We start from the raw sequence: 17,375 nt of genomic DNA on the forward strand, positions 1-17,375 counted from the left end.
AAAGGCTGAGCTGCAATACCCGACACAACCCATGGTCAACAATATATATATATATATATATATATGTATATGTGTATATATATATATATATATATATATATATATATATATATATATATATAGTTTTGATTGGTTCGCATGAACAACTACATTTTCAATCAATACGTTTTCATTGAAACTTTACACAAAACAGGAAGCAAGAAGCAAGTGCAATCATGAAAAGTCTTACAGTACGATAAACATAAGGCATTGATATTTAGTAACAGATGTCGTCTATCAATAGCCATACCACATGGTTCCTGCATACATATACAATGTATGTGATGTATGGATCAGAGACACAAAATAATATCGGACTAAGATTCCATTTTGTGATCTATCACATGGTGTCAACGAGTCGTATTAGAACAATATACTTTAAACTAGAGAAGAAAACACAAAAGGTAAAAGTACAAAAAAGTACATCCTCGGGATACGTATTATAAGCAACATACAATGAAAGGTATATTAGTTAGGGTAAGATACAGTTTTGCAGAATATCCAATCAGCTACGCCACTTCTTTGCAAATTGAGGGTATTTGGACCTTTTAGGAAATTATCTTTTCATTGGAGCAAGTGCTATTAATCATGGAGGTGATCTCCCCAAAATAAGGAAAGCTGAACTCTTCCACCTTTGTTTTCTGCTCCTATCTGTCTTGCAACTAAATTGGCCATAACACACTCTTCCAATATCGAGTAGATAATTTACCCCTAAAAACAGTAAGGCTATCGAGGGTGAAAGCTAGGGAGGGTGACATTTAAACGGGTGTCTTGCAAATTTTGAGAGAAAAACGAAATTTTATCTTTTGATTACATTTTCAGAAATGTTTGCAAAATTATCTTACATGTGAATGTAATGTATATAATATGAAATGTATATGCCTATTCATTTCCTTCAAAATGCCTTCAATACGAGCCTAGTTCATGCTAAAGTACTATGTATTATGTTTAATATATTCAGACTATTGCTGAGTTAATCTCATTGGACTTTTCTCTAGGAATTGATGTGCTTGCAGTTGGCGGGTCATTATGCTGCTGCACCTGTGTAGTGTTAAGGTCAGTGTGTTTTTATGATTATAAATGACATCCATGCCATTCCATTATAAATCCACTAATCATTCATAATGGAATGCACCATAGCCCACAAGTGGCCTTATGTATTGATCAGATAAACAGTACCATCCCGTTTCTAAACAAGGCATCCATTTTTGATTTGCATGAATCTTCAAAAATAAATGTAGGGTAACTTTGGCTAAGATTTTAAAAACAATTTGGATAACATAGTGTATAGTGTAGCACACAAACATGTATCCAGAAAAATAGCCTTGAAGAGGCTCTGTCACCACATTATAAATGCCCTATCTTCTACATTATCTGATCGGCGCTGTAATGTAGATAACAACAGTGGTTTTTATTTTGAAAAACGATAATTTTTGACCAAGTTATAAACAATTTTAGATTTATGCTAATTAGTTTCTTAATAGACAACTGGCCGTGTTTTTACTTTTTACCAACTGGGCGTTGTGTAGAGAAGTTTATGACGCTGACCAATCCGTGACCAATCAGCGTCATACACTTGTTCCAGCCCTGCTTCTTTCACTGCACAATCACGCTGTGCACAATCACACTGTGCAGTGAAAGAAGCTGGGCTGGAACAATGAGAAGTGTATGACGCTGATTGGTCACTGATTGGTCAGCGTCATACACTTCTCTTCACAACGCCCAGTTGGTAAAAAGTAAAAACACGCCCAGTTGTCTATTAAGAAACTAATTAGCATAAATCTAAAATTGTTTATAACTTGGTCAAAAATTATCGTTTTCAAAATAAAAACCACTGTTGTTATCTACATTACAGCGCCTATCAGAGCCTCTTTAAGTTATTACATGCTGTTAACCTTTCCAAATAATTAATTACCCTTTATGTCCTACAAAGGCATTCATGCTGCTCTAAGTGTAGTTACCTACACTTATATGGCAGTTCTCTTGACATGTATCTTCATTATAAAGTAGGAGCAGAGATCGGCTACAAAGATCATCTGTCTTTCTCTGGAGGACCTAGCCTGTCCCTACATTACACAGATAGCCATTGATTTCAATAGGACCCATGCAACTCATAATCTCCCCTCTGGTGGCACTGCAGAGGAACTAATCAATTGCTTCATGGTTTCACCCAGGGACGCAGCAGCAGGACATCCTGTGATCATCTTTCTTTCAGGGAACCCTTCTAACAAAAAGGGATTGCCAAAGTGCTGACAACCCCTTTTAAGTTTTTGTCTAAAATTAACTATCCCTTCTATGCGCCTGTACTGTAGCATGTTGTGGCATGGTTAATGTAATGATCTGTAATATTAAAGAAAAAATTAAGTAATGGTCCCAATGTCCACATTGTTTTTACTCTGGGTCCCACAATGTAAAGAACTCTAGTCCTTCTGACCGGCATTCACTTGCTCGTTATATCCAAGAGAGCCTACACAGTGGTGTTGTGGTCCCTCTGCTAGTTTTCATAGCAACCAGTAGAATGAGTACAGTATTTATTTATACAGAAAACAGTGAAACTCGTTACACCAGTCTGTGGTGTTAAAGCAGGCTAGGAGAACCCTTGAGATCTTCAGATGGCAGGACCCCAGGCAAGAAAGATAATAGAAAATAGAAGATTGGCCCTTACTCAGAAATTGTTTTACTTTTTTGTTTTCCTGAGGGTTTGTTTGAGTTCATTATTTATAGAGAATACAAATTCGGTCTCAATTTCCCAAAAGTTTGGGATTCGGTGAAATCTAAAACTTTTGGGGTCTGTGCCACACAAATCCGCAAAATGGCGAGTATGGTATTTGTTTTATTTTAGTTGTGGAATTGCAAGTGCCCTGATTGCCCTGTTTGACACTCTGATGTCTTTTAGGAGCGTATCCAACCTGGATACAGTCCTAGAAGACATCGGGGAGTCAAACAGGACAAAGGGACACTTGTGACGGCAAATCGATTTTATAGAATCGGCCCAAAATAAATTTCGAGAAATTAGCTAATCTCTAATTATTAATAGTCTTTAAACTAAGCAGCATTGAGCTTTTATTTGCTTAAAACTATTTAGACAAATCCTATTCAACAGTGTTTGGACAGTATTCGTCCGGTAGTGTGAGAACTATCTGCTGTACAACCCAAATGTATATTGCAGAACGGTATAATAATATGTCTTAGGAATATTTTTATATTTTTTAATTAAGAGCCAAACACATATACAGCTTGATACGATGCCACTTTCATGATACTTTAGACAAAACTGTTGCACTGTGTAATGCCTAGTGCAGGACCTATGGGGGCGGTATATGACACAGGGATTCACTCTTGGTTTTTTTTAATTCTCTTTGGGGCTGTTCACATCTGCATTGGAGGCTCTGTTAGGAGCCTCCGTCACAGTTTCCGTTGTTTTCGCTGAACATAATTGCGCTGGACATAATTGTTTTCATTGGACATATAATTATTTGCGTTATATGTTACATCAATATGTAACATGTAATATGTATTAGACTGTGTTCACACAGAGTTTTTTTGCAGGAGGAAAATTCCTCCTGCCAAAACGGCTCCAGACGGTTTTTGCACAGTGGTTTGACAAAAACTTGTCAAAACACTCGTCAAGGTGTTTTTTTTACCCTTTCTGACTGATTGAAATGGGGTTTTGGAGGCGGAAACCGCCTCAAGATGGGTTATGTCGCTTCTTTTTACCGCTACGCGTTTTTTTTACTCGCGGTAAAAAAACTCGTCCAACTCCCATTGAAATCAATGGGAGGCATTTTCGGGCGTTTTTTGACGAGTTTTGCTGAGCGGTTTCCGCGCCAAACAACTTGTAAATAAACTCTGTGTGAACAGGTCCTTAGATGACTGCATTATATTGTATGAGATATGTATTAGAGAGGTTTTAGATATGTTTTTAATCTTCTCTTAAATGAATATATTCCCTATCATCTAAGATAGGGTAAAAATGACATCATCTGGCATTCCAAACTAATGAATACCAGGATTCATACTAGGAAGGAAGTTATTACCTTATATAGAAGTATTTTTGAATGTATGCCTATATGTACTTGGCATACATCTGATTGGTTGATGTGTGTAACGAAATGTAAAGTTTGGGAATGCCCTCAGGCAGACTCTCTACATCACTGTATGAAGTGTCTCCCGGCCGGTGATTTCTGTGATCCAAAGACAAATTCTGTTAAGAGGAAGCAACTCAACAAGAAGTAGGATTTGCTGCGCAAAAAGCACGGACTGTCTGTACTGCCCCATAGACTTGTATTGGTCTGTGCGTGGCGCGTGAAAACCATGCGGCCCGCACGGACCCAATACACGTTCGTGTGAATCCCCTCTAACTACTGCACATTATTAAGGACTAAGGACTTCAAGCCTCAAATTCATAAGTGAATAGAACTTGTGACAAATTCCTGTAATTTCTGAAGATTTGAGGGTTTAGAACTGATTTTGTTCCTATTCTCTTTACAAAATTACCAGAGGGAATGCACCTTTTTTTTTTATAAACATTGTTTAAAAAATAGACATATTATTCGATATTTTATTCAAACTAACTTACATTTTCATGTGCCACTGTACAGTACACGCAGCTTTGTACACACGTCTTCGCTATGTGCATAAGGCCTAAGGAATTTTACTTTATGTACCTTTCTTTTTCTGTCACTCATGAGTAGCAAGCAAAATATGTTACTATTGAAATTAAATTATTACTTGAGATAAAGTGCGAAAGCCCATAATTTTGGTTTATTACTCTTTGTCTTTATATTACTAAAACACAATCAGTCCATGCCCTCTAATTTTCTGGAAATACATTTCAGTAATCAAACAAGAAATAGAATACTAACTATCAGTTAGTATTGCAGAATATCATATGTTATTAAGGAATACAAATGAACGTATGGACAATCTTGGTTTATCAGGCTTTTTAGAGATTCCTTAGATAGTCAAACATAAGCGGATGACCTGTATAAGTCCAGTTCAAAACAGATAGAAACAAGCAGTAAGAAAATACATGTCTATCATCTAATGGTCACTGTCACTATCTGTGGATATGTGGACCCACTGGGCCGTACTGCCATAGCGGGATAGCAGCTGGCCAACAGAGTACCAAGTCAATGTAGAAAAAATAGTCCAAGCACAAGGGTACCTGTAGTGGTTCAGACAGTAGCAACAGCTAGGTACGGCTGGGACCTTGACAGCAGACACCAGACGTGGTGTAATACAGCAGGCGGAAGTGGTGGCACAACACGACTCCAACAGGTCTAAGGCACAGTAACAAATAGCACAGAATACAGGTAGCAGGGCACGGGAAACAACGGGAACAGGATAACACTATGGGACCATTTGCAAGACTAACATAGGGAAACACAACAACGCTCAGGCAATGAGCAAAGGGGCAAGGCCCTTCTTATAGTCCAGGGTGATCATGGGCTAATTAGTGACAATCCCCTATGGGACACAGCGGACCGGAGCGGAAGTGAGCGCTAGCGTCTCCTGGGGAGGAGATGCGGGCCAGCCCTCACAGATCCATGGCTGCGGCCGCTGGGGGGTGAGTAATCCCGACGGTCCACGGCCATGGACACTACAATCATTTGTAGATAAACCTTATAATGCCACATTTACAGTAATGAGGAGAGCCAGTCTGGAGTGAGGGTGGGTTGAAAGAGGAGCTGTCAGCTCTCCTGATATGTCTCTCTTAATATAAACTTGCATTCTCCATAAAATAACATTTCTAAAGCCTCTTTTCTTAGAATTCTGCGATCCTCTGTTATTCCTCCTGCTGGAGTGTAAAGTTGCCCCTAGTCAATCTTCCTTGTCAATAGGGTATATCACGAGTCAGTCTGACACTGTTAAAACTAATTGGACAGCCTATTGAGAAGGGGAGTCGGACGCGCTGATTTTCTCTGCAACATGTGAATAGGGCATAAAATACCCCATTCAGATTCATTGCAAGCAGAATGGTTGTGGATTGTCTGGATTGAGGCAGTGAAAGCCCAAATCCTGACAAAATCCACAACATGTGAATATGGCCTAAGTGAATGGGGTTTGTTAAACTCTTCAGCCATAACATTAAAACCACCTGCCTAATATTGTGTAGGTGCCCCTCCTGCCATCAAAACGGCCCTGATGTCTTGAGACATGGATTCCACAAGACCTCTGAAGGTCTCCTGTTGTATCTGGCTTTGTTTTGTTGGCACATACCACAGATGCTCGATCGAGTTGAGATCTCGAGAACACCTTGAGCTAATTGTCATGTACCTCTAACCATTCCTGAACAGTTTTGCAGTGTGGAAGGGTGTATTATCATTCTCAACGAGGGCACTGCCATTAGGGAATGTAGAAAGGGTGGTTTTAGACAAAGTGTGGCCCTGGGCAAAGTTAAAAGTGGGGCCCCAAATGCTGAATTAGGTCCTGTTAACATCTGCGTCGGGGTTCCGTTGACGGCTTCCATCATACCTTTCCATCATGGGAACCCATGAACGCAAACCAAACTGAAACCATAGCTTCCGTTTGTATTACCACTGATTTGAATGGTAATGTTTTTGTTGCAACTGGTTTTACCAATAATAATACAATATAAGGTCCACATAATACCACCACACCATAACCACATAGTGACTGAATAATACCCCCACACTGTTACTGAATAATACCGTTACACCATAACCACATAGTGACTGAATAATACCCTCACACTGTTACTGAATAATACCGTCACACCATAACCACATAGTGACTGAATAATACCCCCACACTGTTACTGAATAATACTGCCACACCATAACCACATAGTGACTGAATAATACCCCCATACTGTTACTGAATAATACCCACATATTGTTACTGAATAATACCACCACACCATAACCACATAGTGACTGAATAATACCCCCATACTGTTACTAAAAAATACCTCCACACCATAACCACATAGTGACTGTATAATACCCCCATACAGTTACTGAATACAAACCGCTATACAAAGACCAATATTACCACCATATATTGACCATATAGTGGTAGATGCCAGTTATACACAGGAGCTTTGCAGACGATATAAGTGATTACAGCACATTTATTTCTAGTGACTCACAGGTGATGTTTTCTCTTATTAGTGTCGTTCACTTTCCCTTTTTTTCTCCATCCGGCCCAGACCACTGTGACAACTTATCCCAGCCACTACTCGTCTCTGCAGAATTTGACACAGAAACATGTTCGTTTCTCGCTTTTCCAGAATCCTCCACATCTATGCCTCATCCTCTAAACAAACTCGTGATCCACAGTGTCCCAAATGGCAATAATGATCCCTCAGTGCTCAACACAATAAAAGTGCCCCATCAGTAACCGTGCCCCCTTTGTGCCCCCACAGTAATTATGCCCCCTTTGTGTACCCTGTATATAGCGCCACACACAGCCCCCTTTAGATAGCGCCACACATAACCCCCCTGTATATAGGGTCACACAGCTCCTCCCTGTATATAGTGCCACACAGCCCCCCTTGTATATAGTGCCACACAGCCTCTCCTTGTACATAGTGCTACACAGACCCCCTTTTATATAGTTCTACACAGCCCCCCCTTGTATATCATGCCACACAGGCCCCCCTTGTATATATATTTCTACACAGCCCCCCTTGTATATAGTGCCCCCAGCTCTCTCCTTGAATATAGTGATACACAGCAGCCTCCCTTGTATATAGTGACACACAGCCCCCCCTTGTATATAGTGCCACACAGCCCGCCGCTCCTTGTATATAGTGCTACACAGACCTCCTTGAATATAGTGCCACACAGCCCCCCTGCATATAGTGCCACATAGCCCTCCCCTTGTATATAGTACCACACAGCCCCCTGTATATAGTGCTACACAGCCCCCCTTTGTATATAGTGCCACATAGCTTTCCCCTTGTATATAGTACTACACAGCCCCTCTTGTATAAAGTGCCACACAGCCCACCCTTGTATACAGTGCTACACAGCCCATCCTTGTGTATATAGTGCTACACAGCCCCACCTTGTATATAGTGCCACACAGCAATCCCCTCCTGTATATAGTGCTACACAGCAATCCCCCCTGTATATAGTGCCACACAGCACACCTCCCTTGTATACAGTGCCACACAGCGCCCCTCCATTGTATATAGTGCCACACTACTCCCCCATTGTATATAGTGCTTCACAACAACCCCCCCCCCCTGTATATTGCCACACAGCCCCCCCCTTGCCGGCCTGCGCATGGAGTCTTCCCATCGCCATGTAGGCTGCAGGCCAAACGTGGCCTGCAGCCTATAGTATTCATATGTATCTGTGTCCGGAGGATTCAGGTACAAGTTTATGTGGCTGTCGCTAGCACCGGGGCCACCAAGCATGAGGGGGCCCGTGCTGACCGGCCCATAAATGTTATGGGCCCGGCGGCGCGGGCTTCCTCGGTCCCTGTAGCAGCAGGGGTATTGGGGCCCTGGGCAATTGCCCAGTTTGTCCCTCCTAACGCCGGCCCTGCATGTAAGGGTATGTTCACACGGCCAAATTTCAGACGTATACGAGGCGTATTATGCCTCGTTTTACGTCTGAAAATAGGGCTGCAATACGTCGGCAAACATCTGGCCATTCATTTGAATGGGTTTGCCGACGTACTGTGCAGACGACCTGTTATTTACGCGTCGTCGTTTGACAGCTGTCAAACGACGACTCGTAAAAATACAGCCTCGTCAAAAGAAGTGCAGGACACTTCTTTCAGACGTTTTTGGAGCTGTTTTCTCATAGACTCCAATGAAAACAGCTCCAAAAACGAGTTGGTAAAAAAATGAGTTGGTAAAAATGCGAGTTGGTAAAAAACGTCTGAAAAGCAGGGTCTGTTTTCCCTTGAAAACAGCTCTGGATTTTCAGTCGTTTTGGTTGACTACGTGTGAACATACCCTTAGGGTGTATTTGGTCAGCAAAAATGTTAAGGTAGGTGGTACGACTCACAGTAACATCCACACGAACACCAGAATCCAAGGTTCGCCAGCAGAACATTGTTCAAAGCATCACACTGCCCTTCTTTCCATAGTGCAACCTGGTGCCATCTCGTCCCAAATGCAGCAAGCTGCAATGAACTTTAAATTCTGACACCTTTCTATCATTTGTCCATGTCTCCTGCAGAACTTCCAAACTGCCCAAGTGACAGCCAGACCATATTAATACCGGCACTCGCTGGAATTGGACCATGCGGGCTAGTCTTTACTCTCCACGCGCTTCAATGAGCATTAGGCAGCGATTACTATGTTGCGAATTTACTGGTTGTTCTTCCGTGGACCACTTTTAGTAGGTACTAACCACGGAATCCCGGGAACATCACGCAAGACCTGCCGTTTTGGAGATGTTTTGACCCTGTTGTCTAGCCATCACAATTTGACCCTAGTCAAAGTCGCTCAGATCCTTACGCTTGCCAATTTCTCCTGCTTTAACACATCAACTTCAAGAACTGACTGGTCACTTGCTGCCTAATATATACCAGCCCTTGACAGGTGCCATTGTAACGAGATAATTAATGTTATTCACTTCAATTATCAGTGTTTTTAATTTTATGGCTGAACGGTGTACATTGTACTGTACTTTGTTCTGGAATTTCTGTGTGGACTCTGGAACCGAAACTTAGCAAAAAATATGCGACTTGAGAATTCGGCCCTAATGCCATATCAGAATACCTTAGGCTCTGTTCACATCTGTGTTGGGGTCACTTTCTGACGTTCCGTCTGAGCTTTCCATCAGAACGGGACTCTGAACCTACGAAAACTGACACAGACGGAAACTGGGTCTGGTGCACAACAGAGGGTCTGGTGCACAACAGAGACAAACGGAAACCATGGGCACTGGATCCGTCACCATTGAAAACAATGGTGATGGAAAAAGGAATATGTCAGTTTGTTCAGGGTCCTGTTCTGATGGAAAGCTCAGACGGAACATCAGAACGGGACCCCAACGCAGATGTGAACAGAGCCTAACTCAGAATTCCCAAGGATTAACAGTATCTGTTTTGATAGACGGTGTAATGTTCACAGCCGCGGACCGTCGTGCTTACCTGTCCACTGACAGCCGTGGCCATAGACAAGTGAGTGCCGGGCGGCATCTCCCGCCTGAGAGACGCCGGCACTCACTTACGCATCGCTGGTTCCCGTAGGGTGCGTGCGTGCGCTCGCACCCGGCCTTAAAGGGCCAGTGCACACACATGAGTAAAATCTGTAATTAGTCCATGATCACGCTGGACTATAAAAAGGGCACTACCCATTCATTCATTGCCTGAGCGTTGTTGTGTTTACCCGTGTTAGTCTTGCAAATGGTCCCTTAGTGTTATCCTGTACCCAGTGTTCCCCTGTCCTGCTACCTGTATCCCGTATCCCGTGCTACCTTTTCCCTGTGCCTTAGAAAGTTGGAGTCATGTTGTGCCTCCAGTCACGTGTGCTGTGTTACACCACGCCTGGTATCTGCTGCCAAGGTCCCGTCTGTGCCGAGCCTCCATTACTGTCTGAACTACAACAGGTACCCTTGTGCTTGGACTATATATACATTGACTTGGTACACTGTTTGGCCAGCTACTATCCCGCTACGGCGGTACGGCCCAGTGAGTCCACATACCCACAGATCGTGACAGTCATTACACATGGGAAAAAAGATATCTGCATTAGCTGTACATAATATAAAATCATTTAATATTATTTGGTTTTGTTAATAACTCATGAAAGCTGAAAAAAGGGCACATGCTGTAAATTTTTAATCTAAAAAATAGTAAAATTACAGGAGCACCTCTAGAGAACCTATGGCTTTGACTGACTGAAATTGTAATCAACTAATTTATCTAAATACTATAGTGTTTAGATAACAGCAAGGATTTAGAGTCATATTTCTGTATGGACATCTGGTTCAATGTGATTAAAACATTGAGTTATTAGATTTATATTTTTTAGGGATTGAAGAGGTTGTCACATTAAAACACATAGGAAATTAAAGATAGATAAATACATAGGTAGATATGACAGACTTTCTCGCACCGTATATTAGTTCTACCATTACTATGAAGCACTAATATAGTAATGCCTTACGAAATATTTATACATATATTATACTGTATTTTTTTCTTCTCCAGAAAGCGCTTAATAACAATAAGCATATATTTAGTCCTGTCCTCACGAATACGCAAGTGCTCTTAAGGTGAGGTGTTACCTTTTGGAGTTACTGTAATGATTATATAAGCAATATTGCAAATATTGATACCCTAATACAGTAATTTCAAACCCTATTACCATGGGGGAACCACTACATCTATTTCTAGCTCAAAGAAGCTTGGGGCAGGGAGAGGTAAAGCAATCTATAATTCATGCCTAGTTCTATATTCTGTGCTAGTTTTGTTGACTGTTTTTCCAAGCATCTTTGTGCAAGATTAGTCCATTCCTACTGTAAAAGTGACAGGCCTATTTGCTGCTGTCCTCTGGGGAACCCACAGCCATGTTCCAAGGAAGCACACCAGCAATGATTTTGTTAGGAAACGTCCGTCACTTTAAGGTAGTCATGACTACCAGCCAAGCTTCTGGGTAGTCCTGGTTTTTGATACAGAGACAATCTCATTTCTCTGGCTGTGTCCTATCACTGCCAAGTGTGGAGTATTTGAATATGTTCAGTTTGTCTCATTGTTGCTTGTGATTTCTTGTGTTTACATGTATCTGATCAAGCTCCTGATTAACCCCTGTATCACCTTGACTGTTTGGACTCTTTGAACTGGACCTCGGCTTTGTCTTTGGATTTTCCCTCTGCTCACTGATTTGGACATTCTGCTCTCGGCTGGTTTTGACCTCTGCAAGTCCTGGTACTCTTCTGTTTTGCGATTTGGACTTTTAATATCTCCTGGTTGTGAACTCTGCTTGCTGATTACCCCTCTGGCTTGTCTGGCAATCCGTTCTGGTATTGCTTGCATTGCACCATCTGTCCAACATCTTATTCTATAAAAGCAACCTGGGTTCTATGCAACCAAATCCAACCTGCCTTGTGGTGGGCTCTGTTGATGACCATAGAGTAGCCTTACACTCTGCTGACCAGAGTGGTGATGGACGTGAGGTAGATGGCCGATCTCTTCGTCCAACACATCTTCCGTCTGCACTGCTTGCCTCTGCATATTGTCTTGGATCGAGGGGTCCAGTTCACCTCAAAGTCCTGGAGAGCACTCTGCGGTCTCCTTGGTGTAAAGTTAGACTTCTCCTCGACCTACCGTCCCCAGTCCAATGGTCAAGTCGAGTTTGTCTCCAGGCGGCATGATGACTGGGGGCAGCTGTTCCCGTGGGCTGAGTTCTCCTATAATAACCATACTAGTGAGTCCACCACCTCCAGTCCGTTCTTCATCGTCTACGGCCAACATCCACGAATACCTTTTCCTGTCTCTACTATTTCCCAGGTGCCTGCAGCTGACTCTACCTTCAGGGACTTTCTGCAGATATGGCAACAGACCCGATCTTCTATTCTGCTGGCTGTGGACCGCATGAAGAGAAAGACAGACACTAGAAGACGAGAGCCTCCTCAGTTTCTTACACGTACGAAGGTCTGACTTGTCTTCCAGGAATATCCGGCTGAGGGTGCCGTCTTGCAAATTTGCCCCCAGGTTCCTCGGACCCTTCGAGATTCTGCTTCAAATTAATCCTGTGTCTTACAAGCTGCGGCTGCCTCCTACCCTCAAGATCCCTAACTCCTTCCATGTCTCCCTGCTGAAGCCCGTGGTCCTGAACCGCTACTCCAGGACTCCTAGTTCCGCAGTGGCTCCTGGCGGCTCATCAGGGACTTTCGAAGTGAGGGAGATCCTGGCCACCAAGAAAGTGGGAGGAAGGACGTTTTATTTGGTGGATTGGAGGGGATTTGGTTGAGAGGAGAGGTCTTGGGAGCCAGAGGAGAACATCGATGCCCCTTTCCTCGTGAAGAAGTTTCTCTCCCGCTCTGGCCCCAAGAAGAGGGGGCGTAAGAGGGGGGTTACTGTAATGTCTATGGCCGCGGACCGTCTATCTGACTTACCCTCTGACTGCCGCGACCATGGACGTGTGAGTTCTCGGCGGCATCTCCCTCCTGGCTCAGAGACTGTCTCCCGCAGGGGGCGCGCATGGCCTTAAAGGGCCAGTGTGCGCACAGTTGCAGAATATCTGCAATCAGCCCAGAATGCTGCTGGACTATAAAAGGGGCTCATTGCCTGAGCATTGTTGTGTTACCTATGCTACCGTGCCGTCAAGAGTTGAAGTCGTGTTGTATCCTCCGCTGCATCTAGTGTGTCGCACCCCGCCGTGTGTCTGTCTACTATCGGAGCCTCATCTTAGCCTGAATCCATTGCTACTGTCTACATTCCCTCAGGTACCCCTTCTGGACTTTAGACATTGCATTGTACCTGTTTGACCAGCTGCTATCCCGCTACGCGGTACGGCCCAGTGGGTCCACACTCCACGCCGTGACATGTGGACCCAATGGAATCTGACGGCCGGTTCGAAAGAATCGGACCCGAAACAAATTTCAGGAAATCTGCTCATCTCTAGCCAAAACCAGTCATTTACATGTTTTTCCCTGCTGGGCCATGCTTTACAATCCAACAATAAAGACTATATATCTAATGTTATAACACAGTGGTTCCCAAATTTCTTCAGGCCAAGGAAACACAAACTAGCTAGAGACCCGATCGTGGAGCTTCAACCCATTGTAGATGCAGCCACAATGTTCATGTTGTCCATAGTAATCTGGCTGTACTATTTGCAACTTGTTAATTTTCCATGAAATTCGACTGGTTTGCCTTTGCCCTGGCTCAGCCACACTACATAACCAGTGTTCAGTTTTTTTGCAGTGCGAACACAAGGGGAAAAAAGCATCATACAGTTTAGATTGAAGTCAATGGGCTTTCTGTGAAATGTAAGAACAGGCAGGGTCCTCCAAAGCGAGAGACTCTAATAGATGAGGGTACCAGACAGTGGAATTCCTCTATCAACTAGTAGGGTATTTAAACAACCCCTTTAAGTGTTTGCAGGCAAACTCCCAAAGCCATCAACCATGTTATAAACACACCATTATCTTAAAGGGAATGTGTTGCCAGAAAAACATGTTTTTTTTTTTAATTAAACATTTAGTGTGTGGGTGATTAAACATTGTTCAAATTTTTTTTATTTTTTTCACGAGTCAGGAAATATTATAAATTAATTCTAATTTATAATATTTCCCATTGCTGGTCACTAGATGGAGCTATTCCCAAAATTGCAGCATTGCAAAATTGGGTAAAAAGCCCTCGCTCTAGTGAGCTCTCAGCATCCCCCCCTCCTTTATCCTGGCTAGTGCCGGGATAAACGAGGGGTTTGAACGGTCTAACCTCCTACACTGTGTGTCGCCATTTTTTGAGCTAACACACAGTGTAGTAGGTTTACATACAGTAGTAAACGTATACAAACATGAACATACATAGAAATCTCTTACCTGCTCCTGCCACCGCGGCTCCCTCCGGCCCGTCCGCTCCGTCTGCTGCCGCTGGTCCAAGTGCACAAGTCCGGAAGCCGCGACCGGAAGTAGTAATCTTACTGTCCGGCCGCGACTTCCGGTCCACAGGAAAATGGCGCCGGACGGCGCGCATTTCAAATTGGACTGTGTGGGAGCGGCGCATGCGCAGTTCCCACACAGAAGGCGTACATGTTAGTGGATGGAACGGGCCCCGTTCGCAGTCCCTATGGGACTGTGGCTGCCGTATTCCATGTCTGTATGTGTCGTTAATCGACACATACAGAAATGGGAAAAAAAATGGCAGCCCCCATAGGGAAGAAAAAGTGTAAAAATAAGAAAAAGTAAAACACAAACACACAAATAAATATAAACGTTTTTAATAAAGCACTAACATCTTTAACATATTAAAAAAAAATTGTGATGACACTGTTCCTTTAAGCTAAGCAATACTATGAATGTGTGCTATTGACCCTCAATTTTGGATAGTTTTCAACCTTGTTCCATTTGGACTGCTGCCCCAGTCATGATCTAATCCCATATTCTGTTAGGTTATTTTAATATTTCGACTGCAATGTAGATAATCATGAATCCTTCTTTGTAATTTATGTGATTTCCAGTCATTAGATTTTAGAAATTATACAGAAGAAATGTTGGGAAGAGTAAAGTAATTTAGCTAAATATGACCTTGAATTCTGTTAAGGTCATGTTCAGAGAACACTACTGAAATCATGAACTTTTATCACTACAAAAAGGAGTAAGACATTTGTTTAAAAGATGCTGTGAGGACATTGGAAGAATGAAAATTAACTCATTGTCTAAAATGCCCTTAAGGGACATGAATTGTTCCATAGGATTGGATCTGCACACACCTGTCACCGCATTCCCACTGAAGCTCATAATTAGTATTTTGTTCTCCCTTTCACTTCGTCTTGTATAATTGTATGGGCACAGTTTCTATTTTAGCCTTCTCTCTGTCTAGCTATGTAGAGTAAAAACTGCTTCGAGGTCTGCTGAATAGAGATCAAATTAAACTCTGGTACTTAATTAGTGCAGCACGCAGTCATCTGATTTAATTAGAGATTCTACTGGCAAGGCTGCGACTCTATAGTTTTCTAGTAACAAAAGCAAATGTTCCTTGTCTTTATAGATGAATAAATATAGTGTTTCAGGTTTTTACAAATAACATGTTCATTGGTGCTAATTTAATTTAGATCTATAGTCCTATAATAGACATCAGTTTCTGCCAGTAACATATATGTCAGAACAGGTGATAACATACATAATGAATTAGCGATAGTGATACTGTATGCAGTAATTATAAAAGTATAGTATTGTAATATTCAAAATTCATAAAGATGAAATAAAACTGATTTTGTTATATGGAATAACATTGTCTTGGCCATATTACACAAAACATCGATGTTTAGGTTAAGCTGGATGCAATATTGACTGTATAATATGCATACCACTGTGTTTGTATTCTCTTTTCTATAAATGGCATATGCACTTGTTTCTTTCACAGCCTACCAATGAAACTTCTAGATTTCTCACTGTTTATGGGTTCTTTCAAATAGCAGCATTAAATAATAACTTTGTTGAAAGAAGAGAGAACTAGTAAGTGATAAATTTAGTTTGTGCGGCCAAACTTTTTCAGTATGGGATCTACTTTTTGTCAAGTCATAGTTAGGTGACTAGAGGACCAGGGACAGGTATACGTGTTAGGCTCTGTTCGCATCTCCATCTTGACTTCATAATGCTCATATGGCAGAGCTAACTAGTGCCGAGAGACTGCACTGACAGCAATAATACAGCGCATGCAGCAATATTCTTGCCAGAACGTCCGACGGAGACTGTGAAGGAAAGACCCTGACACAGATATGAACATAACCTAACAAAGGATGCTGCTGCTAATTCTTTACATGTCCATTTTTTCAGATGCCCCGATGCCCATATAATAGTGATAGAACCAACAGTTAGTTACTTATTGCACTTGCTTTACAGCCTTCTTTATACATGATCGTACTGCTCTTCTTCTATGCCCTGCTGTTTGGTAAGAGTGCCTCTTAGTTGTGAAGGTGTGTGTGGGATCCACACCAGCTACCTCACAAATCCCTATATGATTCATGAACCAGTCTTTCAGTAAAAAGAGTGTTGACAGGTAGGCTGAAACATAAACCTATGAGAAAGCAGTTTCCTGCTTATGTGTAGAAGCCAACAGAACAGTCTAGTGACCAAACATCAAGATCTACTGGTCCTCACTGTAAGGTTGGCTGGTAGATTGCAATATACTGTTTGGTTGGCACTGTTGTATGCCAAAGATGCCATGAAACTGAGTGTTAAAATGTAATAGGTTTCCCCATACGTACAATTGATGACTATATTTACATTTTGTGCAAAATGACTATTCTGAAAAAGCTGTTCTTACCATTAGGAAACAAGATGTGATAGACCAGTCCCATTTGTGGCCTAAATGGTAGAAAGTTACTTAGAGTGCTGTTTAACAGCCTGTCGTTAATACTATGCACAGAAATGTAGTATTTAGGTAGAATATTGTTTTGTTTGAAAGGCTAGGTATCTGCATGAATGAGCCGTATTGATACTAAGCGAAAGCCATATTGATACTTAAGGAAATATCAAGAACAAAGTTGTATTGGCATTTGGAAAGGTGACTATGAAGGGGCCGAAGTATAATTTTTTTATTAGGGAATTTTTTAATCTGCTCCCATTAAATTCTAAACACAGTATATATGTGTTCTCAAACAATTATTTGTGTACAATTTATATGATAAAAACTGGATGTTATGGTGGAAACGCATCGGTATAGATAAATGACAT

The 17,375-nt window shown here is 42.0% G+C and overlaps 1 protein-coding gene across 6 annotated transcripts in view; it reads left to right on the plus strand.

Annotated features, from left to right (window-relative positions):
- Positions 1-17,375, plus strand: part of HECW1 (HECT, C2 and WW domain containing E3 ubiquitin protein ligase 1) — a 466,672-nt gene that overhangs the window by 109,621 nt on the left and 339,676 nt on the right. For 3 of the 6 annotated variants that reach the window (XM_075827049.1, XM_075827050.1, XM_075827048.1), the window contains one exon: positions 1,038-1,095. The exons of the other annotated variants lie outside the window; for them this stretch is intronic. In XM_075827049.1, the coding sequence (XP_075683164.1) occupies positions 1,069-1,095 (27 nt within the window). In that variant the 5' untranslated portion in view covers positions 1,038-1,068. The remainder of the gene's footprint in view (positions 1-1,037; positions 1,096-17,375) is intronic. 6 annotated transcript variants of the gene reach the window in all.

Source organism: Rhinoderma darwinii, chromosome 5 (genome assembly GCF_050947455.1).
Source record: "Rhinoderma darwinii isolate aRhiDar2 chromosome 5, aRhiDar2.hap1, whole genome shotgun sequence".
Classification (NCBI taxonomy): domain Eukaryota; kingdom Metazoa; phylum Chordata; class Amphibia; order Anura; family Rhinodermatidae; genus Rhinoderma; species Rhinoderma darwinii.